Genomic DNA, 25,936 nt, shown 5'->3' on the forward strand with positions numbered 1-25,936 from the left:
TTCATGTCCTAGCCCACTGCCTTCTCCCTTTCTCTACTTTTGCTTCAGACAAAATGAATGGAGCCATCTATAAAGCTCCAAGATAAAACTGACCTTGTGTACCTTTATTTGAGGACAGAATTTGCAAAAATCCGTCCCAAAACCCACCAGTGGTTTACAATCTGTGTCTGGCTAGACTGGCTGTTAGCTATATAATATGTCTACTTTTGTCTGGAGTCTTAGACTGTTCAGCTGCTTCAGGGCAAAATGTTTTGGGGTGTCATTAAATGGGGTTGATAATTGGCTTCTGATGAATATTCATTGTGACTAATGACTTTGGGCAAATTTTACACATACTATCTTTCTGTGCTCCCACTGAGTGAGATTTTGATAGGATCATTTTCCCCAACTTGCACTTCAGTTAAATATTCACAATACCCCTTTGTTGACTACATTTCAAATTGTATACTTTCGTTACTTTTAAATTTTATATTCTATAAGGAATGAGCATAGGCCTTTAGGACCCTTAGTTTTAGAAATGACATTTTAGAGTTATTTTTAAATAAATGACTAGTGATAATTTACAGAACATAATGTGTTATTTCTGGTTAAGCATAGGTATATCCTAAAACTTTTCTTGTATTTCACTTAGCTGCTAATCCTAAGTAATGATGCATATCGTTTGTGCCATTTAGTTTTTTGGAAAAGAGCCAAACAATTCCCTTTTTGTTTGTTTGTTTTCTTAATCCAATGGGTGAATGCATTTTACCCCAATTGTTGAGATTTGGCTCTTAGAAACCCTGCTAATGAAATGATCAAACACCTTAAAAAGCTTGATTTTTAAAACACATTTAAAAGATTGATTTTTATAAGGGATAAGTAATTTAAATATCTTGGCATTTTAGCTTAGTAGGTTTGCATTTGAGGTTAAGGAGACATTAAAAAGTACATTGTCTGAATGAAGATAAGACCTCTGCCACTTTATCACATTAAATAGTATTTTGACCCAAGTCAATTTAAGCAAAAAAGACACAAGTAGTCAAATTTTGTCTCAACCAGAACAGTTTTCTAAATGACTTTTCCAAACAGAATTACACATAAATTCATGATGATGAGGTCACCTTACATTTGCATGGTACCTTATAGATTTCAATTGCTTTTATTTATTTATTTGATGTGTTGTAAAGTTATCGAGTAGGTATAACCTTGCACAAATAGGTGAGGGAATGAATGGCTTGATTTTCCAAAAGAAGCATATTTGTGTATCTAAGTTTGCTGTTATTGCTTTGGAATTTGAGTCATATTACCCACTCAGTGATATTCATGAAACTATTGGTCTAATACAGTTAAAAGCCAGGCCACTAACTATCTTTATATGGTGAATATATTCTAAGTAGAAGTTGTTGGGTTTTTTAAATTCAGGAAACATTGCAGTTACTAACATCTATATTATATGTTGTACCACTGAGAACATGGAAATGAAAGAGAAATGGGGTCTTTCTAGATTTTACAATGTGGGGACAAACATGCAGTGAGTTGCAGTCTTGTAATATAATGGAAATATCTGCCCAACAGAGCCATGCTAGGGTTCACAGATGGAGGTAGTGCTGGGCGGGGACCAGAGATGGGAGGAGTTTGCCAGGAGCAAAAGTCCCGGTCAGTTTAGGGGAGGGTACTGAGAGAGAGGGGAGAGAATGTGCGAATGGTTCCATCTAAGGAAAAACTTGGGAAAGGCAGTAGAAACTGTGGCCAGAGATGGAGCTTGACAGGTAGATGAGGACCTGCTTGTGGAGACATGCCTGCCCCAGACATGCCAGGGTAGACTTGTAAGTAAAGAATAACCAGTCCTGCACTTTAGTAAGAGCAGCCTGGCAGCTGGTTAAAGGATGGACAGAAAGCGCTGGGGCCCAAGGCCAGTGTAACCCTCCAGCCTGACTTCAGGGGTAAAGTTGGTTCATTCTCCATTCACTCAACACCAGCAAAGATTTTTTCATCTGTTCTAATCCTGAAGGGATTGGCCATGTATCTACGACAGCCTCCTTTTTAGAGAAACTTAGCAAATGGATCAGAGAAGGATGGATTTAAACCTTTGAGCCTTGGCAGAGTTGCTGGGAATAGCTCTTGAGTGAGCTTGTTGGATCGTGTCTTGTATTTGGCATGTATGTACCTGATTTGAAGGACAGGGTCTGGAGGGCAAAGAAGGCAAGAAAATAGCAGCCCTGGCTTTAATACACAGCTCTCACAACTGTAAAACATCAGCAGAATATCCAATTTAAAGCTGTTCATGTTAGGCTAACCTCTGGGATTCTTTTAACTAGGCCGTGACACGTCACTCTTTCACCACGTAAATGTCCTTCTGTCAGCAAAACCAAGTTAATGGCTTCCAAAAGAAGCAAAGTCCTCATGGGAACAGACTTCCCAGAAACCAAAGAAACATTAAAGGAAAAAGAAAGAAACATGTATTGTTGGCTTTTGTCACATCATAGCCGTATCTCTAAAGGTGTTGGTTTTCTTCCTTCCTTCACTATATTGAATTTTGTAGCAGTTTTATGCCATTATATTATTTTTGTTTCCTAAATTTTAAATTGTACCAGCTTCTGATTGCATGATGTATCCAGCTTTTAAAAAGTAGGGGAGGATCGTGGGACTGAGAGTATCTTCTTGACCAAAAGAGGGATGCAAAATGAGACAAAATAGTTTCAGTGGCTGAAAGATTTCAAATGGAGTCGAGAGGTCACTCTGGTGGACATTTTTATGCACCATACAGATAACACCTCTTAGGCTTTAATGTATTGGAATAGCTAGAAGTAAATACCTGAAGCTACCAAACTCCAACCCAGCAGTCTGGATTCCTGAAGACAATTATATAATAATGTAGATTACAAGGAGTGACAGTGTGATTGTGAAGACCTTGTGGATCACACCCCCTTTATCTAGTGTATGGATGAGTAGAAAAATGGGGATAAAAACTAAAGGACAAATGGGGTGGGATGGGGGGATGATTTGGGTGTTCTTTTTTCACTTTTATGTTTTATTCCTGTTCTGGTTCTTTCTGATGTAAGGAAAATGTTCAGAGATAGATTGTGGTGATGAACGCATAACTATGTTATCATGCTGTGGACAGTGGATTGTATACCATGGATGATTGTATGGTGTGTGAATGTATTTCAATAAAACTGAATTTAATAAAAAAATAAAAAATAAAAAAATGAAACTTAAAAAAAAAAAAGTAGGGGAGGGATATAAAATAGGGTGCATGTCAAAAGGATGGGGAAAGGAAGGATTAGGCAGGAAACAGTGCTGGGGCAGTTGATTAACTATGTAGAAAACAGTAAATTCTCGCCTCCAGTTCTTAAGCCTAAAGTAATTCCAGATGGATTAAAGAGTTTAATACTGGGGGAAAGGAAGACTTTCTTAGTATAAAACAGTGGAGAAACCATCATGAAGGAAAAGATTTGTTTAAGTAGTTGTTTAAACCTTCTCTTCACCCCAAAATTCAAGGAAAATTAAATAAGGATAAATTACTTTCCAAAATATTACACAGATTAGTAGCTTTACATATCATCAGTGCTTGCTTGTAAATCAATTTAAAAAATACTAACACTCAGGAAAAATGGGCTAAGAATATGAACAGACCATTCACCTAAGAAGTATAGGCAAGAAACACATGAAAAGTATTCAGCCTCCATCGTGATCAAGGTAATAAAAATAAAAGCAAGACAGATTCAATTCTAAAGCCAATAATTGACTATAATGCTCAGTGCTGGTAAGGGGCAGGGAGGTCAACATCCCAGTATGCAGCAGGGAGAGTATAAACAGCCTCCATCCTTCATCTCTTTATTATATTTATAATTTGTGATATTTATATTATTGTATTTAAATGCCTTAAAATATGTATAACCTTTTCCTCTTAATTCTATATCTAAGAACCATGTAGAAAAATTGGTGACCTAATCTGAATATGTATAATTTAATGGTGGAGGAATGGTTAAATATAGTTTGGGAAGTTCATTGAGTAGAATGTTATACAATCATTAAAAGATAGATTTTCTAAAAATATTAGGTATGTGGGGAAATGTCATCCTTTAAAAAAAAAAAACTGTATTTACAGTAATTCCAATTTTATTAGAGAAGGAAGCCTAAGTGTATGTGTGTGTAATATCCCAAAATGTTAAACTATATTCAGATGGTAGTGTCTCTTATTTTCTTTAATCCTTTTCTCCATTTTCTAACTTTTTGGCTGTAGTTGTGCATTAGCTTTTTTTTAAATGCAGTTTTATTGAGATATATTCACATAGCCTACAATCATCCACAGTGTACAATCAGTTTGTTCACAGTACCATCATATAGTTGTGCATTCAACATTAAAATCAATTTTTGAACATTTTCATTACTCCAAAAAAAAATAAAAATACATCTAAGAAGAACACCCAAACTTCCCATCTCCCTCTTCCCCCCTATTCATTTTTGTTCCCATTTTTCTACCCATCTGTCCATATACTGGATAAAGGGAGTGTGAGCCACAAGGTTTTCACAATCACACAGTCACATTGTGTAAGCTACATAGTTATACAGTCGTCTTTAAAAATCAAGGTTACTGGGTTGCAGTTCGAGGGTTTCAAGTGTTTCCTACTAGCTATTCCAATACACTAAAAACTAAAATAGGATATCTAGATAACATCTAAAAATAACCTCCAGAATGACCTTTCCCCACTACATTTGAAATCTCTCAGCCACTGAAACTTTATTTTGTTTCATTTTGCTTCCCCCTTTTGGTCCAGAAGCCTATCTCAATCCCATGATGCCAGGTCCAGGCTGATCCCCAAGAGTCATGTCCCATGTTGCCAGGGAGATTTACACCCCTGGGGGTCATGTCCCACTTAGTGGGGTGAGGGCAGTGAGTTTACCTGCCAGGTGGGCTTAGAGAGAGAGGGGCCACATCTGGGCAACCAGAACAAAAAGTTTTTGTTTTTTTTTTTAAGAAAGTGCTTATTAATTTGAATTAGGGTGATTTCATTTAGAAATTAAATGAAGCTTAGAATTATTTATCCAGATTTTCCATTTATTATTTTGAATATGTTGATGAATATGCATTTAATTTTATTGCTGAAATCCAAATGGTAGTCTTTCCTCACTTGGATTTTTCAGTCCCGAATCTCTGTGCTTCTGTTGCAGTTGACTGCCTGCATCCATGGGTCTGCCGCCATGCTCTACCCCATGTACTGGCAGCATGTGTACATCCCCGTCCTGCCACCACATCTGCTGGAATACTGCTGGTAAGGCTGCTGCTTTCCTTGTCACTTCCTTTTCCTTCTCCATGAACTGGCCAGGAGTTTTAGGATTGTAACCTGAAAGATGACTATAAATTAAAAATACTGACTTCAAAATGACATTTGGATTTTAGACAACCTGATTGCATGGCCCTTTTGTTTCCAAACAATTTTCATATATGTCTTCATGACATTCCTAAGTGTTCAAGAGAGTTGTTATTACTTTTCCCATTTCTCGATTTGGGGAAGCCAAAGCACCAAGCAAGAGGTTGTGGAATTTTTTTTCCTACGATAAATTAGGAGCTGGTGATAAGAACAGTTGAGATCCCCAAGGTCCTCAGGCTTCAGCCATGCCCTGTCACGCTCCTTAAGACTTGCTCTTGCTTGTGGTTGGGGAGCTCAAGACAGACTTCAGAACCCTCTAAAGTTTTCTGATGAGAATTTCTCTGTTCTGTGGAACATGTTGTAGTGAAAAGAAGGCAGGCTTCAGAGTCAGCTCTCCCACCTTCCAGCTGTTTAACCTAGGGCAAGTAAGTCACTGGGCTTAAGACTTTATTTCCTCATCTGCAAAGTGAAATTGTTTAGTGTATATTATATGAAGATGAAATGAGATAATGGATGCTAGAAAACCTGTGGAAAAGCTGTTTCTGGTAGGTGCTCAGTGAATGTTTCTGCCAAAATATCATCATCATCATCACTGTATTCAGTAGATTACCAAAAAAAAAAACTGCCTATGTGACTGATTTAGATCCTTTTTCCTTGTGAATAACTTCTCTTCCCCAGTGTAATGTGATTAAAGACATTGCCTCTAAACAGCTCAAGTCAGCAGAAGTTGATAAGGGAGCACTATACATGAGTAGAAAAAGGCAACAACTGTTGCCAGAGATTGAGAGCTTCGGAGAAAGGGACCCATTTGAAGACCACAGTCCCGTTGCTTAATGACAGATAATCCAAGATATTTACTATTAGTTCAGAGTGGGTCCTAGGTCAGTCGTAATTTTTGCTGAAATCTCTATCCTGTTCTACAGTCATCTCACTGACAACCCTTCATAATGAATCCACCTTGTTACAGTAAATATTTGAACCTGCTCTTTTCCTCAGTATTTGTAAGCCTCAGGGCTATCCTTGGCCTCCTTCCCCTGTGTCATGTTCTCCCTTTCTTTGGAGACTGTAGAACATTGAACCCTCTCCAACTGAAGCTACTCCCTCTGCTCACAGGCTTCAGTCAGAAGGTTCTCATACCCCTGACCCCATTGCCATGGCCTGGGGCAAGCTCTCCTCTGTCTTTTGGCTTCTATCACATTTCCTAAGAACATAGGTCACTGTTGTATGCTTGCTCCAGAACTTCCATCCCTTATTTGTTGAGAGGTCAACGATTTCTACTTCATTCCACACCATTCTTAATGGCTTCAAAATCTACACTGTTGACCTTCCTTTACTCCACTGAACTCACATTGTGCTGTTTTTTGTTATCCATAGAAATAATCATTTCCCTCCCTTAGAGAGGCCATGTGGTTGCATAAACATGATGGGGCCAAGAGGAGGACATCTGAGTCCCTGTCTTAGCTCCATTACTGCCCAGCTGAGCAGCTAAAAGCAAGTGACTTGCCCTTCTGAATCTCTTTATCTGTAGAGGGGTAAAAATAGTGGTCCTTATTCCTGGAGTTGTTTCAAGGATGAAATAAAATAGTATATATGCAAAAGCACTTTGTAGACTGAAAAGCACTATCAACCTCTCAGCAGGGTGTCATGCCTTGTGTCCTAAAGGACTATTTGAAACTTGCTCCATTTCCCCCGATGTAGAGTTTTGCTCTAAGATCCTGACTTCCTTCTTTTGCCACCTCTCCTTCTCCTTCCTCTCTTCTGAATATCCCTTGTCTCTTTACCATGTCTTTTCCCCACCAACCTCCTTATTGCCCTCTCTCAGTTCTACCTGTTAATTAACCCCCTTCTCGTTCTGTGGTCTTCCTGCTTGCCCTGGACCTTTATGAGCTTTTTCAGTAACTTTTCCCTGCTAAGTGCAGGGCAGACAGATGAGAGTGAGTTTCGACCTATAAGGACTCACAGTCAGGTGTGGAAAACAGGCACACAATCAGATTATTTGCATGCAAGGTGCTAAAATCCATGAGAGAGCTGCTATTCTAGGTTTTCTCACCAATTCCCTAGAAGCTCTTGCTCCTCTGGCCTCTCTACTGACCCTGGGCACCTGTTACCCTCTTCTGTGTTTGTTGTTTGCCAGATACTGCTGGAGAAGTTCACAAGGCCATTCCTAGAGAGCCCACTAGGAACAGTTCTGTGTAACCTTAGCTTTTCCTCCTCCTCCTCCTCTATCATTCACCAGCCCCACACCCACTATCCTACCCCCTCCCTCTTCCTGCCATGCACTAGCCTCTTCTTTCCTTATGCCCCCAAGGCTCAGGAGAAGCCATATGGTCTGTATTCCCACTATTCCCTTCTTCCCTGTTCCCAAGGCTTAGTCCCTGTCTTCTTCTTTCTTATCATCCCTGAGAAAGAAAGAACAGTCTGTCCAAAGCCATTGATTTCACCTCCACCTGGGTTCTGTCTCCTAAGGGTTTTCTGGGATCCATCTGTGCTGGTTTGGGTTTATTATGTCCCCCAAAACGCCATTATGTTTAATGCAATCTTGTGTGAGCAGATGTTTTAGTGTTGATTAGATTGTAATTCTTTGATTGGATAATTTCCATGGAGGCATGGCCCCGCCCATTTGGCATGGGCCTTGATGAGTTTACTGGAGCACTATATAAGCTCAGACAGAAGGAGCGAGCTTGCTACAGCCAAGAGGGACACTTTGAAGAATGCACAGAAGCTGAGAGAGTAGCTATAGATGAGAGACAGTTTGAAGATGGCCGTTGAAAGCAGACTCTTGCTCTGGAGAAGCTAAGAGAGGACAAACACCCCAAGGGCAACTAAGAGTGACATTTTAGAAGGGAACATCTGGGAGAAAGCTGTTTTGAAACTAGAACTGTGGAGCAGACGCCAGCCACATGCCTTCCTGGCTAATAGAGAGTTTCTGGACACCATTGCCATCCTCCAGTGAAGGTACCCTTTATTGATGGACACTTTATGGCCTTAAGACTGTAACTTTATAACCAAATAAACTCCTTTTTATAAGAGCCAATCCATTTCTGGTGTTTTGCATTCCAGCAGCATTATCAAACTAGAACACCAACTGAAACCTCTTTTCTCTCTGGCATCAGGAGCCCCATTCCTTAAACTAGACCTCTGCTTACACTTCCTGCCCCTTTTGAGCTTCTGAACCAACAATCATTTTTTTTTCACCACCATGTATCTCAAAGGAAAGGGCCATATTTGCCATCTGGTAGTGTTTGTTGTTGTTTTAATGAAAGATGGAGGAGGGGAGGCAGACGCAGACCTGACATTCAGAGAGGAGGAAGGAGACAAGGGGAATGAGAGGGAAAAGAAAGAACCAAACATACCCCAAGGAAGGTGGGAGGGAGAGAGATAGTGAAGAGGATAGAGAGAAAAAGTAGGAGAAGGCAGGGAGGGGGGCATATGTCCCTTAAGACAGATTCACAGAGTGACACCAGCTCCTCTAGCACATAGAGCCTGCTGCCAGCTCCCTCACACAGGTGCACAGCACCCTCACAGGCACATGGCCCCCCCGCCCCCACAGACATATTCCCGCCTTCACGGACTCGTGCCTCCCATACTCACATACACAGACACAGGTCCCTTCTCCACACACCTGTGCCTCAAGGTCCCCCACAGGCCTCCCATGCACACTACACCCGAGACATGTACTCTAAAGGAACACCTCTGAGTTCTCCCTAGAAGAGACTTACCTGGGTGCTTCAGACAGGAATACCAAAGGGCTTCTGTGTGCAGGGATTGGTGGAGCTGGGACAGTCAATGTAGTCCTCCTGCCTCTCAAATAGCTATCCATTATTTGAACAGTTTTGGTTGCTAAGTTGTTAACTGGTTTAAAACCAGCAGCTTATGTTCCCAGAACTGTGGAGAGGAAAATGCTCTCTCTGTAAGATCCATGTAACAGCTGCCATTGTTGGACTTCTGCTATGTCCCAGGCACTGCACCATCTACTTTACATCTGTGATCTCATTTAATTCTTCCAAAAATCCTGTGATTCACTGATCAGTAAACCAGGATCCCAAGAGGGCTAGTAACTTGTCCCAATGCAGACATGTACTGTGATTCCATTTTTGAAAAAGAAACAAATTATGTATTTGTATGTGTGTGTGTGTACAAAACACAAAAATTAGGTGTATGTGCATTCACATAGAGAGGCAGAAACCTGGAAGGAAATGTACCAAAATGTTAACAGTGATTTGCTGGGGAGAGGAGGGAGGAAGATTCTGCATAATTTTTATTTTAGTGTCCAGGTTTTCTAATATTTCTATAATGAAAAAGTATCATTTTTGTACTTGAAAAGTTTATTTTAAAAAGCAGTATTTATACTAGCCGTTTGTCCTTTCCAAAGCCATCCCAGCTCCCAACCCCCGTTTCTTGTTTGCTTGGAGGATTTATTAGACGTTTTACTCTTTTATGTGACAGCTGCTCCATGACCCTCATTTCAATGTGATCTCTAACTCTAGCTCTCTCCAGATCTGAGTTACCAGGTTGACGAAGGACAGTGATGCTGGCAGATCTAACTTAAAAGGGAAGACTTGGCAAGGAAAGCTTTTAAGCCCTTGTCACCCCAAAATTCCACTCCCGAAAATCAAAGTTGGATTGATATTTTTCCGTGCCTGGTGGGTTTTGTGGTTATGCTCCATCTTGAAAGTGTCTGTGTTTGCATGACAGCAGCCTCTCTCCTGGTCTCTTGTTTTCATGAAAGAACATTTTGACATTTGACCAAAGGATGATTGCAGGCTGGTGGGGATTAGTGTCTGTTTATTGACTGCAAAATGTAAGAAAGATTAAATAAAAGACCCCATGAGAAAAAAACAGATCTCCAATCAGAGCTTGATTTGATCACCTTAAGCCAACTACCACTTCTTTGGTCAGAAACTACGAATGTCATGAAATTTGAGTCAGTGCTAATAACTTTGTTGTATTGTGCTCGGTGACTTTCGCCACCTTTGACTTTAATTCTTGGTGGTTAGAGCCAGCAGGGATAACTAGCATTTTAAGTAAAGTGCTAGGATCCTGAAACATGTAAATTTGAAGGAGGTTTATTCCTCTGCAGATGATTTAAATGTTAAGTACATCCCCATGCAGGGGATACATGAAATGGAATCTGAAAACTGTTATCTCCTGTAGAAATGAACTCTCAATTTACTCCCTGCACAGGAAGGGCAGATTCTAGTCATTTTCACTGCCAGCAGGTGCCCTTTCTATGCATAATAGACTTCGCAAGTGTAATTAACACATGAGGACCACTGCTGCCAGTTTTTCTTCAGGTACATGCTGCTAGGAGTTTTCAGGACAACAGTGTATACCATAAGAGGTTTTTACACTACACTTGAAGGTGAGGTGTTCATTGACTACTGGACAAAGACATGTTAAGTGGGGTTGAGCCCAGACCCTGTTGCTGGTACCATAAGACATGTTCCTTGGGTCCGGAGACCCCAAGAGCTATACCACAGGCTTGGGTAGGGCAGAGGCCAGTTGACTAAAGCTTGGGGATGCAGCAAATAAATGGAAAGTATGATGCTGAAAACCCTACAATTATGTGGAAGACTCTAACTGCACATTCACAAATACAACAACCAATTATCTGAGTTAACTTTAATTAGAGCTATAATCACAAATTTTAATTATCTGAATAAATCAGTTTAGTGCAAATAGTCTACCCTAAATATTTCCCAAATTAACTTTTTCATGTCCGTTCCCATTTATGGAGAGGGAGGTAGAGTGGAAAGTGCCTAGGTTTTGGATTTAGACAGATCTGGGGTCAGATCTCAATTTCTTCACTCATTAACTACGACCATTAAAAATCTATTTTAGCTCTCTGATCTACAATTTCCTTTTCTGTAAAATGGTTATAAGTTTTACCTACTTTGAAGAGTGGCTATAAGAATTAGAGATATTGGTCATCAAATGGTACATAGGAGCCGTTCAATGGTGGTTGTTATGATTCTTACAAACATGGAGCATAGATTTTGGTTTCCAAAAGGCTTAACTCACTTCAAACGTTGTTCCTACTTTGGCTGCCTTATGAGCTCAGGAAAGAACTCTTAGAATTCATCTTCCTTTTTTGCCCCTCAGATTGTTTTTATTTTGATTTTTTTTTTATTTAACTTGAGTTATTGTATGGTTGTTTTCATTTGCAGCTGTGGCATAAGAATGAAAAGAAAAGAAACAAAAGCAGATGGCAGAGAAAACGAAAGGAGTAAGACATTTCCAGCCCTTATGAATATTTAAAAACATGTGCTGCTGGTTTCTTTCTACTTTAGATCTGTGCCATTCCCTTGACTTTGAAAGTGAAAATGAGAACATTCCCAACCTTAGCTGATGGCAGTACTGACCGTGGCCAATGTTGGGAAGGCTTTCCCATTTCTGAAACAAAAGGTTTAAGTTGTCAAGGAGGATCCTTATTCCCTTTCATAATAACAGTCACCATCAACTGATTACCGTGTGTGTGTCAAGCTCTTTTTTATGCACATTATTGCAAATCTTCAAAGTCAAAGCTATAAGGTAAATATTATTAGCTCCATTGTTATAATGGAAATTGAAACTCAGAGAGGTTTGGTGACTTACCCACTGTCACACAGCTAAGGAATGGTAGATCTACACTTTAAATCCAAGGCCATCTAATATTCAAGCTTTCCTTACTAATGCCCTCCAAAGAGTTAGAAAATAAGTTGTACATATCACAAGATTTTGTGAAAAAAGTTTTTCATGTAGTAATTCTTGTTGACTTGCTAATTGTAGACTTATGCTGTCATGCATTCATTCAACAGCTATTTCTAGAGCACTTATTATGTACTATGCTAATTAAATGTTGCTAATAAAAGGTCCCAATAGAAGCCATATGGTATTTCCCATGTAAATGTTTTTCCCTCTTCCTCTTTCAGAAGTAGCCTTAAATGAGGACCACAAATAAGTTCCCAAGTTGAATTGTATAACTGGGTTATTCTGGACACTTGTTAAAACACCTTTGTAATAAAATATTTCCAGAGCAAATCGGGACAAGTTCATATTTCTCCCCAAAGGACATCAAGGTCAAGAGCCAAGTTAGTAGCTAACTCCTGATGTTCTCTGAGAGTATGGTTGAAATAAAAAAAATTAAATAGGATCTGTACAATGATGGTTTGGAGTATATATTTGACTTTGCATTATGTTTCCTGACATTTCCAGGTGACTCTGGAAGCCATTCTTCCTTTCGTAGTGGGGATTCTCGGATTCTCTGTGAAAGCTACTATTTCTAGGCTCTTTGTGCTGTATATAGGGTTCTGAAGCAACCCCCACATGCTGTGTCATGTTTTCCATCTAGGATTTTTAGCAAAAAAAAAGCCTGATATATCTGAGCTGGGGACACACAGTTCACGTGGGTATAGGTGGGGCATCAGTCTGGACAGGGCCATGAAGTGACATCTGGTTTATTGGAGCTGGATCCATTCTAATCACTGTTTTCATTGATGCCATGCAATTTTGCATAGAGGATAAGATGATGCTAAATTAAGCTAGGTTGTTGATATTCTCAATGGCAGGGATAAAAATCAATGGAAGTGTGGTGTGGAGGAAACAAAAAAACCTGGCTTTGATCCCAGCTTCCCCATTTACTATCTTTGAGATCACTGAACCTCTCTAAGCCTACTTTCTCTTCTGTCATATGAGAATAGTAATTACTACTGACACAAAGCTGGTGCTCCATAATAGTAAGTACTAGTTTTTATGTTCCTAAAGACTATATATATTCCAACAAAATCCAGTTACAATTCACAACACCCAGGTAGGATAGACATGGATTAGGTAGGCAGGTTTGGCTCAGAATCCTTATATATGCCAAACTCTGGGTTATGTAGCACTTTGTTAAAGATTGGATTCCTACAAGTAAGCGAAAGCTGTTTTCGTTTCCATCATGAGGCAAGTATTTATGAGTGCCTTCTATGTCCCTGGAACTGGGCATAGGAAGATAGAATTTCACAGATGGTTCTGGAGATGACTAAACATTATTTCACAAAAGAACTCAGGTGTCCAGGCAAGAGAGGGAGAGCTGAGAAAATATATATTTTTAAGCTAAGAAGCTGTGAGAGACCAAGACAGGTCTAGTACTCAAGAGGTAGTACCCCTGTGGCAGGAGCTCATCTGGTTGGAGTAGGGGAGGATACAGACCAGGATTTCAGTTTCAGAAAGAAGAAGGGAAATTGGGTCTGTGATGGACCCGATGTTTAGAAAGTGAGCAAACAGTGTATGTTGCTGAATGAAGGTGAATTATAGATAGGTTAAGCCCTGGCTAATATTTGGCTAAAGTTGACCCCAGGCTTGAACTAGAGGGATTGAGTGGTAGAAATGAATTCAGGCTTGGAAGTCAAAGTCCTGGGTCCAAATCCTGGCTCTGGTCTTACTGAATACATGACTCTAGGTGGGTCACATAACTTTTCTGAGCCTTGGTTTTCTCATCTACAAGTCATTTCCAAGAAAATAGATAAGAATTTAGCTAATCTTCGTAAAAAGTCTGGCACCAAGTAGCACCTAAAACAAGGTTGTTAACTGATGATGTCCCTACAGCAAGATCCACCTTCATTTCCTTCAGCAGTACCCAAAACTGAAAATGCCAAGAGCTTTTAGAAAATACTTTGGACGATTTTTAAAAATGGGAGAAAGAAGCATGGGGCTCTTTGCATTATCTATACTATAGATTCTATATCTTTATCTAAATCTATGTATAGATTCTATAGAAAAATGTATTTGTTTTCAAGTTCTTCATTAGATTTTGTTTTTGAGATATAATTCACATACCATAAAGTTCATCCTTTAAAAGTGTGCAATTCATGATTTTAAATGTTTTCACAGGATTGTGCAATCATCACCACTAATCCCAGAATCACTGGAGATTTAATGAGTGCTTTATTGTTGTTAGTAAAGTAATTCATCCTTGTTGCCAATAAGTTTTTTAACCTTTCAAAAGTTTATTCAGTGAAAACCAAAATTTCTACAAAATGTTTTTCTCTGGTTAGCATAGCTAGCATCACTAGCCTCCTTGGGACGTATCTGGCTCTGACCTCTGCTTACCTGTCCAAGACTTGACCTGGTTTTCTGCTTCTGGAGATACATTCTATATGTAATTCCTGACTCCTTCCTGACCTGAAGCCTGGCTTGAAATTGACACTTAGAAAATTCTGGAATGTCCAAGGCATAGTGCAGTGGTCTTTGTATCTAAGACAGTCTAGATATGTTCCTGGAAACCGTAGGTCCCCAGTGGAGCAGGAACCACCACCCCCGGGATGCTGCAGCAGTGGAGCAGTTACCCCATGGCAGGGCATTTGTAATTGGTGTTCTTGACTCACCTAGTTATTGGCACAAGGGAAAATATGCTGAAGCACCAGCAGAGTGCTAGGCTCTGAGTAATCTCTCAACAAATGCAGGTTTGTCTTCCCTTTAAACATTTGAAAGACTGAAAGAAAAGGCTAAAATGATAATTGGATAAATTGATTTTTGGATGCTATGTGTCTTGGTAAGTGGGATACCTTAGTCTTAGAAAAACAAAAAGGGAAAAATCTTTCCCTCTTATTAGTTGCATGTTGAATTTTTTATACTCTTTTTGTGACTTTCTTTTGATTTTTTTCTCCATAAACATCTTTCTCTTTTTCTATTCTCATTTTTTCATACCTTATTCATTCCTGCGTGGGTTTCATGGGCTGCTGGTGGCCCACAGCCTGGGACTTCCCTTTCACAGCCAGTTTGTTCTGGCTATAATAGTTCTCACTGAATCCTCTGTGACAGCAGAGAGCCCGGCTCCTGCCTTTCCTCTGTGATGGATTTCTCCTGCTGCCATGGTCTTAGCCATAAAGCCCTTTCTGATGTTTCCCAAGTCTGTCTCCTTTTGGTACACTGAGGAGCGATCAAAAGGATGGGCTATTCCAGGCTTTGATGTTGACCTTTCTGGATTTTCTTGCAGGCATTATCTTTGTGGCTCATGTGTTCATTTCAGTTGGGTCCAGGGGCTTGGAGCTCTGGAAGACATCTCCTCTCCCCCTGCCAAGGTTACCCCAGAAAGCCACAGAGCCATGCTCAGAAGGGCAAGTCCTCCCTCCTCCCTCTTTTCCTGATCAGTTCTAGTGACCTACATGTGTCTTGTATTAGCATCCCTCCACACAGAGCTCATCCCACACACCTCCACTGTTGTGATGCTCTGGCTGCTGAAACTGCAAATGAAAATTCAATAGTCTCTGCCTCCTTTCCTGATCTAGACTTGCTCATGATCTCCTCACAGATCAATTATTGCTCATAAATCAGGGTGGGTTGGGTTGGAAACCAGGAAAGAGGAGTTTTCCATAAGAAGAGCTTGCTTAACTCATGTATTTGCTCCAGCTCTACTTTGCAAGCCATATTTTCTGCCGCTCATCAGCTGTGAGCTTTGTCAAGTTACTTAGGTTCTTTGAGCCGTAGATTCCTCTGTACATTATGGAAATCAGCCTTTCAAGATTGTGGTGAAGATGAAATGAGGTCATCTTAGATCTGCCTGTTTTGTGCTACACAGCACCCTGGAAGTCTCCTTGCTACAGTTTGCACACATAGAATAATTTGCTTATTTACTGTCTGCTTTACTATTAAGTGTAAGCTCCAAATAGACAGGGACCTGGTCTATGTTTTCTTCTCCCCTGTGCCCAGCCAATCGTGGTGCGTGACACATAGTAATATCTGTTGATTAACTGACCAGCATATGGGAAATAAATTGTCCCATAAGATGTTAATTTTCTCACTTTCCCCCCTTACAGGTTGCCTTTTTAAATTCAAGCTCCTGAGTGACTAGTTTATTTTTCTCTTATGGACACCACAAATCATGTTACTGATCCTGTTTCCCTCTTTGGGTTGGCAGCTAGAGTGCTCAAAGCCAAATTTGTGGACATCCCAGCAGGTGTACAGAACCTCACAGCATGAACTTGAAGTCCTAACCTCACCCCCCAGCTTCTATTTTTTCTCTTTGCCCTTATTTCTTTTCCTACTTTGTGGCTATATTGGGCACATTCATAAAAACTGTCTTAAACACTGTTTAGAACAAAAAGGAGTATTGATGAATTAATTCCAGATGAATAAAAATGTAGTTTTATTCTGGCTATAAAGTATCCTCTTGCTGTTTTATTTTTTGCTACAATGATCAAATAGCCATTTTTTCTTAAGTGTAGCATAGTGGTTAAAAGAAGTTAAATTAGAAAGTAGTACCATGAGACTTTGAAGTACAAGTATTTGGGCTAGAATCAGCATTAACTGGGTGACCAGGGCAAGTTTTTTTAAACCTTTCCAAGTATCTGTTTTGGTTTGTTTTTCTAACCTATAAAATGGATGATATACATTGAATTATTTGGGGGTTAAATGAGATAAGGTAACTAGAGCATCCCGCACAGCCCTTTGTATCTTGTGTGCACTCTGTCTTTATTTTTTCTGCTCTGCATGCAGCATCATGGTAGCCTCTGGGAAACAGGAAACGGGTACAATTCTTCTGTTGATTGATAATGTAGAATAACCATACAAATTAGCACTTGTTTTATGCCAGGTAGGTAACCCAGACAATAGCCTCTAAAAGTGAGCTGTCAGCAGCCACTGGGGTGAGCTGAGAAGTGGCTCTTGCCAGGCAGCAGGATTTCAAGGAGGAGCAACCCGGGGACACCGTGTGAGTAAGAGCATAGAGGCAAGTCTGGAACAAGAGGGCTCATGCTGATGGAGTGGGGAGTCCAGGAGAATGTGGAGAGTCCCAGGACTTGGCACAACTGCAGGCCCACCCTCAGGGAACAGTTTAGAGGAAAACTCCTACCCTCCTTCCCCTTCTTCCACCAGCTTTGTAAATGGTCCCCTGGAAAACAGTAAGCTTTTTTGTCTCAGTATAATGGAGTTGGGTTCTAGTCTCAGTTCTGCCACTTATTAGCTGTGTGACCTTGGATGAGTTATTTAGTGTCCACCACATTAGTTTCTTCATCTGTGAAATGGTAGTAATAGTAATACTCATACTGTTGTCTTGAGGTTCTAGTGAGGAAAGTTCTGACAAGCACTGAGCCTGGTGCTGACTGCTCCTGTGGCTCCCTGGGTGACAGTGGCCGTTAGCCTGTAGAGCATCAGTAAAAACAAATCTGTGATGATTTGTGTTCTCCAACAGGTGAACATTTCTTTTGTCTTTTAACCTCTCTAACAATGTTAAGCCTTGTTATTTCAGAGCAGAATTTAAAACTGTAAGAGAAGCTGTGTTTATGCTTTTTGTTTCTTTAAAAAAACAAAACAAAACAAAAAACAACTCAAATGAATACCTCCTCTTTTAAATGTTTCCTTTCCTTTGAAAAGGAAGGACTGTGGGAATGGACCCCCTTTGCAAATCAGTGTGTTTGCTTAAAAAGGTGTTGTGCATCTGAGAGGTAAGATGGGTGCTGTGATGTATAAATTGTAATGCTAACTAGACATTTATAATGGCAGGGGAAAAAAAGAAAAGAAAAATAGTGGACTTTCCAGATCCCTGGGCACCCCTAAGCTTTGTTCCTTCCTGATGTCAAATAGGTGATAGTCATCTGGGGAGAAAGATGGGAGTTAGGGGGGGCCTCCAGCCCCTTCCCACCCTTGGGATCTCTCTCCTCCCCCTCTGTTTGGGGAGCTGTATTTTGTGTATTTGAGCAGCTAGTGTTCCTTTATTTCTCCTGACTCTTTCCCAATTAGTAGCCACTTACCTCAGGGGAACATAATTAAGAGGGCCCTAGTTATCTGGGGGAAAGGAATTAAACAAATTGTGAAAGTGCAGTAATAATGAATGGGGACTATGGATCATTAATAAGTCTGCAGTATCCATATTCAGGCATGTTCATTGCTAGGGATGAGCCCATGTAGTAGGATTTACCTGTGAGAGAAGCCCTGTGCACCACAGGCCCAGAGTTCATAAGAGAATAGGGTGAATAGCCCCTTTGTATCCCAACATTTGCTTCCTTTGGGCTTTCATACTGAAAACACACTGTAAGTATGGTTAGAACATGGGGTTTCAGTCCAGCAGCCCTGAGTTTGAATCCTGGCTTCATCACTTAAGCTGTGTGACCTTGGGCAAGTTATATCACCTTTCTGAGCCTGTTTAGCAATCTGAAAATGTGGATAATAGCCCTACCTTGCAAAGTAGGTTTGGATTTTTTTTTTTTTTATTTTGAAATAATTTCAAACATACAGGACAGTTGCAAATACAATACAAACCCCATACAGAGAGCTCCAACAACCCCCCACCCCCAGATATCTGTATCTACCAGTTTTACATTTTGCTACCTTTGCAGTACCTTTCTTTCCCTTTCCCTTCCCTTCCCTCCCCTCCCCTCCCCTCCCCTCTCTCTCTCTCTTTCAACTATATCTATTATCTTTCTATCAGTTATCTATCTACCCACTTATCATCTTCTGAACATTTGAGAGCAGGTTGCATATATTATACTACTTGAACTCATAATAACGTTTGAGAATTTTGTATGTAAGTAATACCTGAAAGTGGTCCGGTGGCTGGGTTATAGTAGCTCAATAAGTATTAGTTTGTTTTCCCTTTAGGGGGGTTCAAGCTCAAGATAGCATTACAGGCAAGGTTCATTATATTGTCATTGCCTTGACACCAGCAACAGATCCCCTTTCCTTTGTAGGGGAGAGGGAACAAAGAGTAGCTTTTATTCCTCCAGGATGTAACTGATGAAGTCACATAGTGCAGTGGTTCCCAGAGAGCGAAGGCCTCATACAGATAAGGTGCCCAGTGACATCCTACAGTCGCTGTCAGCCACACAGCAATTGTGACACAGTTGTTATGGCCTGCCTAGACATGAACTTGGTCATAGCTGTTAATGCTATTGCTGCTTTAATTTAACTATGTGTGTTGTTGGTTCTGCATGTGTTGTGTTTAATTGCCATTTAAAATGTCTTCAAACCTGCGCTATGATTCAGCATAGAAATGTAAAGTCACTATGAATGCTTAAAGGCACCAGAGCAGAGGAAGCAAGGTGTACGTTTGCTATTTGTGAAGCAGCTATTTGCATTCATGTTTTCTTGAAAAGCAACAGGTAAGTTCTTTATGGGACCTAAAAAAGAAGATAGCTTCTAGTAGAGGCAGTTTGGTTATGTTTTATTACTGGGATTCTCTGTGGAAAAACATGGACATTAATGATTCTGAGTCAGAAAAGAATTCAAGTGAGTTAGACTGAATGTGATGCTTTTTAGGAATAGCCTAACCAATTTACTTTGCTATATTTTCCTTTTTATGTATGCCAGAGAGTGATAAGTGGTTTTAAAAATTTGTCTAAAGTCAAGAACTCTTTCAACAAATAAAAAAAAAAAAAAACACTAAGTGTTAAGAAAACAGTGAATCATAGTTTACTTGGTAGTTTTCCATTTTTGGTGGTACATAAAGAATAAAGGTGCCCTCCTAAAGAAAGTGATAAACAACCCTTCTGAACTCAGTGGTGTAGACAGATGACCGGAGAGAATGTCTGGAAGTCAGAAACCCCCTGTTTAGAGATGATGCATTTCAAGCCTCTCACATTCATTTTTGAGTCTCACTGTCCTCACAAAGGGTTCACCAGATATCCTGGACCCAAGAATCCTTCAGAACCATGGCTGGAACAAGAAATGGGAGAGTAGGTTTGGTGGTGCCAGCTGTGCCAGGGACTCGAAGAGAACCCATTTGGACATTTGACAGTCACTTAGCACTTATCATGTGCAGGGCCTGTGCTAGGCACCTCATGGGTTACAGTAACCCTTGCAATAATCCAGAAAGATTGCACTGGGGCGGGTACTTCCCTTTTGGAAAATACCTTGCCAGTATGTATTGAAATATATGAAAAGCGGTCATGCCCTTTGACTTAGTAATTGCTTATCTGCGAATTCATGTATGTGAAATTGTTCATTTTCATCACAGTGTTATTTAAAATAGTGAAAAGTTGGAAGCTACTTGATGTGTACCTCTAAGTATATGGTTCACCAAATTATGGTTTGTCCATACTTGGAGGAATATTATGTTGTCTTTAAAATAATAATCACAAAGACTGTAAACAATATGGGAAATGCAAACATAGCCATTGAGAAAACACTCTGTAATTTCACTCTATTATTTCAAAGATATAAAAATGTTTGGAAAGTGGGCTGATATTGGAAGGGAATAATGCAAAAATAAAAGTAGTTCTATTAAGTTGATGGATCATGGATGGGTGGGTCTTCCCCACCCCACTGCAACCCCCTGATTTCTCTTTATAGTAAAAAAAACAAAGAAAAGCAGGTTTCCAAAGAAAATGAGTCAGTAGCTGCAGTAACTATTGAAATATTTGGAGTCTAGAAATTGTTTTCAGAACATACCTAGAATTACCCAGTTATATATTTGTGACTTTGAGATGCTAAAGAGAATCTGGGTTTCTTTTTCTTCCCTCTCATTCCCTACATTTGGAATTTGTAATGAATATATTTGCAGAGCAAAAATGCAATAGATTTGGGGATGTACTTGAGGCTTTTTAAGCAATGATGGCAATGTAAAAGGTATTTGTCCAAATTTGCATTCATACAAAACATGGAGCTGCTATGAATTCAGAATAAATGTGTTTTAAATATTTTCTAAATACAGAGCAGTTGCAGCCCTAACAATACTTGGCTAAGAAACTATGTTTCTGTGATAGGCCATGATTACTCTTTGGAAAATTATTGGGTTTAACAAAATGCCTACCTAAAGATGCCTGGAGACTGGGTCCCACTTTGTTTCATCTTGCAGCTGCAATCACTTCTGTAAGCCTCCTTTTTCCTCTCTTTCAGGGCATCACTGATTTTATTGCAGGACAAAAGGGCATGGCATTAAGCCTACATACTTCAAATTCTGGAAAGTTTTTTTTTTTTTTTTTTTTTTTTTTTTTTTTTTTTTTTTTTTTTTTTTTAAATAAAAGCCTGTGGTTAAATTATACAAAGGGCTTTTGCTGTAGGTATTTCTTTTCACCTTTTTTTCACACTTGTTTGAATGTCTTTTTTTCTCTGTTAATTCATATGTTGGAAGTTAATTTCAGTTTTGAAATTCTAATTAAAACTCAGGGTCATTGGTCAATTGCATGATTAAATGTAAGAGCTGGAAAAGTTGATAAGATTTGGTTAAATACTACGGATTTGAGTTTTTTTCCCTTCCGTGTTAGGCTGTGCTGCTAGACACATTAAGAAGTGGCCATTTTTCGGGAATTCTGCACTCTTCCTGCTTCCTTTCATTATATTAGGCAGGGTTGCGCTAGATGAGACATTGCAGTCTTAAGATTTCCTGCCGTGGTTCAGACTTTGTATTTTTGACATTGAAGCTGCCGTGTTCCTGAAGCTACTTAATTAGAAACACATTCATTGCAGTGTACACTGGAATAAGCTTGGACAGCAGAGCCAGGCACACTGTGAAGTTTGAGTTATTTGTGTGGCTGGCAGCTAAACTAATGGTTTACAGTTTTAAGGGAAAAAAAACATAGGGCATTTCCTTGCCCCTAGAACTGAAAAGAAGCTGAATGTGCACAGCAGATTCTCCTTAAAAAGAAGAAGAAAAAGAAGAAAAGAAAGGACAACTCCACTTTTACTGCAGTTGTGCATATGGTTCTTTCTATGGCTATTATCAAATACAAAAGTCTAGAATAGTTCCCAAACTGTGCTGCTAATATTCAAGTCTGTTTTACAGGCTCCCAGGATATATTACTGCTGAGATCTGTAGTAAGGAGGACATTTTATACTCTGGGAAAGGATTTTTGCTTAAAGAATTTTATTTGGTAATGAGAGAATTGTGCTCTTTCTTATTTTTAAATGTTTGGGCAACTTTAAAATGTGCATCTGATGTTTAAAAACCTTCATTGTGTATGTATTGCATTCAAGATAAAGCCTAAAATACTTAATATTCAATTGAAAGCAAACTTCTCCTGCCTTGTTTCTTATCACTCTTGTTTCTTTCCACTCCTTGTTTCCCCAACCCTGTTCCCAGGAGAGTCATCCATGTTGGTCATCCCCACTCCCCCAGTGTCCCCGAGGAAAGTTTTCTGGTCACCCAGTCTGAGCCAGGGTCATGCACTCTTTCTTCTAGGATAATAAAATACCCTCTGTACCTTTCACAAGATGCAGCATATGCTGGAAAGTTGCCAGTCACTCCCTTCCTCCCTGCTCCTAGACCGCCCGAACCCTTCTCTGAAGACAAAGAAGGTTGTGCAGGAGTGGGGCTGGGGGGTTAGCTTTGGTATCACGAAGACAGTGTGGCACAGGGGAAGGAACGTGTACATTGGAGTCAAATCCCAGGTTTACTGCTTACTTAGTTTTGTGTGTTAGGCAAGCAATTTGGCCTCTCCAGGTCTGTTTCCTCTTCTATAAATGGGAATGATACCTATATAGCAAGGTTGTTTGTGTGCAATAGAAAAGATGTATTTAAAGTTCCTCATACAATGCCTAGCACATATGTCATTGATGAGTAATATTATGAATGACAGTGTGTACGTAAACACACACACACACACACACACACATACACATATACATACACACACTTCTAAAACCAAAGGAAGGGACAATCCATCCAAAATGGTCAGGTTTTAAAACTTTGGAGTTGGGTTCTTATCCCCTGCTTAAGTCTAACATAGAGAACCCGTTGCCCTGGGAACGAAGTGTTTAGAAGAGGTTTGTAAATTGTGATGTCATTGGATGGCATGAGTGTATTTGGGGAGGAGATGCTTGCTGGCATATTTCCAGGTACTTTGTTGTCTCTGAATAGATAGATCACATCTCTTGATGGCAGAAGGAAATAGCAAATAAAAATATTCTTCTTTGAGATGTGTTGTAATGCCCGGCATTTGATCTCGTTAACTTCCTTTTCTGTTATAATTGTGGCAATAATAGTTCTCATTTGCACAAGAAACTGTACTAGTCATTTTATGTATATTTTCTCTCATTCTAATAGCAACCTGCTAGTTAGAGCCCAATATCCCATTTTAAAGATAAAGCAATTGAGGCTCTGCTGTCACATAATTGCTATTTAGAGACTACCACCAAGGTTGGTGCTGTTCCTACCATCCCATGCTGCTGCCAAGGCTGCCCGCATTTTGAAATTCTTCTGAAGTTTCTAGGCTTGGGAACAAAATGTCATATTAGGATTTTTGTTGTGAAAGGAAATGTAACTGTGCATACGTTTATTAAAACAGTTTTTTTCCAAATAGTGAACCATCTGTAATTTTCTGTCGGAAGCAACAGATATTAAAGCAGCTGTGTGTCTCTTTCTCTCCACAGTGCTCCCATGCCCTACCTCATAGGAATCCATATAAGTTTAATGGAGGTAAGTTGGCTTCTTTCCTCCTAGATCTCTCTCTTTGGGATTTCATTTTGCTACAAAGCAGTGAAATAGACACGGTGTCTGGAGTCACAGCTCTACTACACATGGGAGCTTGTCGAAGCATCACCTTATGTACAATCCCCTCCCAGGTGCACAGCGTTGAGTATTCAACCAAGACCCTTTCCACTGGGCTCTTGTTTTCAGTATTTTTCCACTTTTGCCGGAGGGTGTCAATTTTCATGAGTGAGGGGTTGAAGGCAGAGGAGGCGGGAGAAAACGGTTCTTCAAGGGTTTGAACGAGGGGAGGGAAATGTTTCACTTTTCAAAATGATGTTTGTTCTAAATCACTATAAAAATATTACATTTTTCATTGTAGAAAATGTTATGGAAAAAAGTTTATGGGAGTTTAAAGAAGAAAATTAAAATTATCCACAATATATTCCAGATTTAGCGTTTTACTATTCTTCCTAGGCTATATCCTATGAATATTTATTTTTGTATAAATTGATCTGTTTTATATATATATGATTTATATGTATGTATAATTTTATGCCTTTATTTTACTGAACGTTAGGGCATAAGGGGGTTCTACATGATTTTATCCACTCTCAGTAATACTGATTTTTTATTTGCTACATGTCATCCCATTATTGGATACATCACAAACTTAACCATTTTCCTACTGTTGGACACTTAGGTTGTTTATAATTTTTCACTGTGATAAAGAGCATTACAGTGAACATCTTTCTGCATAAAGCTTATCTGCATTTTTATTTATTTCCCTAGCATAGAACCCCTAAAGTAGAAATGCCTGGTCAAAGCTATGAATCTGATGCCAGATTGCTTTCTGTTTGTACCAATTATATAGCAGTTCTTTTAAAGGACTATTCTTTGCTTTTGTAAATACCTTTAGTTTGAACCAAGTTATACATGATCCCTAAACCTTTCCCTCCTCAGGAAAAAAAGTGTAAATTTGCACTAGAGAAAAGTGCCTGGGGGGAGGTGGGGGAACTTGTCTGTTTTGCAGAGGAGATAAGCTCTCAGAGGGAAAATCTGAAACCATGTCCGTCTGTGATGATGCTTTGCATGTCTTAAAGGAAGTGCTACTTCTCTTCTTCTGTTCCCTTCATTCACGTCGACGAGGACCACCTGCTTCTTCACTATCTGTTGCACATTGTGCTATTGTGCTTACAAAAATGAAACAAGTTGGTTATCGAAAAACCTGTTTGTTTGACATTGAGAATCTTGATCAAAATAGACCACAAAAATCTGCTCAAATTTCTAATTTGACAGGACGGCCATGTGGCTCCTACATTCTGTTAACAGTTCCTCCCTGTCATCACCCAGCCCTAAGCACATACAGTACACAGTTTATGGACTATCTTGGATGATGTATTTAGATCAGATTGAAGAGATTTCTTCTATGTTTTACCTTTGTCAGGTTTGGTGTTATATTCAAAGCTACTGTATGAAATATTAAAATTAAAAGTGAATATTTTCTAGTAGACCTTTAGTGCCACTTGTAGAATTTGAAACAATCTAAAGACCTTTTGGTCTGTCAGGGTACACAGCTCTCTCTCTGCCTTTCCTCCCAACTTTCAGTCTCCTTTTTGCATCCCTGTACCTTCCGGCTTTCTTTTCTTCTCTGCATGCCCTCCAGTCACCTTGTTTAAGGCTGTTTGTTTCAGCAACCAAGTCAACGTCAACGACTCTTATCTCTGATTCTAACACTGGCCTGCCTCTCTCTGAATTTCCAGTCCAGATTTTCAAGTGCCAATTGAATTTCACGTAGATATACTACAGATGTCTTAAACACGTGTGTGCGTGCACGCGCACACACAAACACACACTCACAGCTACTCCATTCCCCTTCCGGTGTTCCCGGTCCCTGTGAATAGCACCAATACGTCAAGCTGGGCAAGGCTGGGTGCACCTCTTCCTCACTCTTTCTCTCTAAATAGGCACCAAGTCTCTGAAACGTCTCTCACCCGTTCCTTCTTCATTGCATTCATTGACACTTTGCTTTGCTTTCTTGGATTCTTGCAAAGCCTTATTCATTCATTCGATAAGTGAAATCAGGGCCTCTTACATTCCAAGCGTTTTGCTAGGTCCTAAGGGTAAGTAGATGAATGTGAAATTTGGTCCATAGTCTCTATATTTAGTGCAGTTATCTCTGCACTGCCCCTAAAACTACACAGTTTTTCTGCTGCTCTCAAACCTTCTGTCCTATGTCTGTCTTTTCTTAGCTATTGTTCTCACTGATCTGTAAACATAT

General features: G+C 39.7%; 1 protein-coding gene across 5 annotated transcripts in view; it reads left to right on the forward strand.

Moving 5' to 3' along the window:
• DENND1A (DENN domain containing 1A) overlaps nucleotides 1–25,936 on the forward strand; it is a 669,505-nt gene that overhangs the window by 415,612 nt on the left and 227,957 nt on the right. For all 5 annotated transcript variants that reach the window (XM_037851268.1, XM_037851271.1, XM_037851269.1 and 2 more), the window contains exons 10-11: nucleotides 5,155–5,255; nucleotides 23,619–23,664. In XM_037851268.1, coding sequence (XP_037707196.1) covers nucleotides 5,155–5,255; nucleotides 23,619–23,664 — 147 coding nt within the window. The remainder of the gene's footprint in view (nucleotides 1–5,154; nucleotides 5,256–23,618; nucleotides 23,665–25,936) is intronic.

This window comes from Choloepus didactylus, chromosome 10 (assembly GCF_015220235.1).
Source record: "Choloepus didactylus isolate mChoDid1 chromosome 10, mChoDid1.pri, whole genome shotgun sequence".
In the NCBI taxonomy this organism is placed as follows: Eukaryota; Metazoa; Chordata; class Mammalia; order Pilosa; family Megalonychidae; genus Choloepus; species Choloepus didactylus.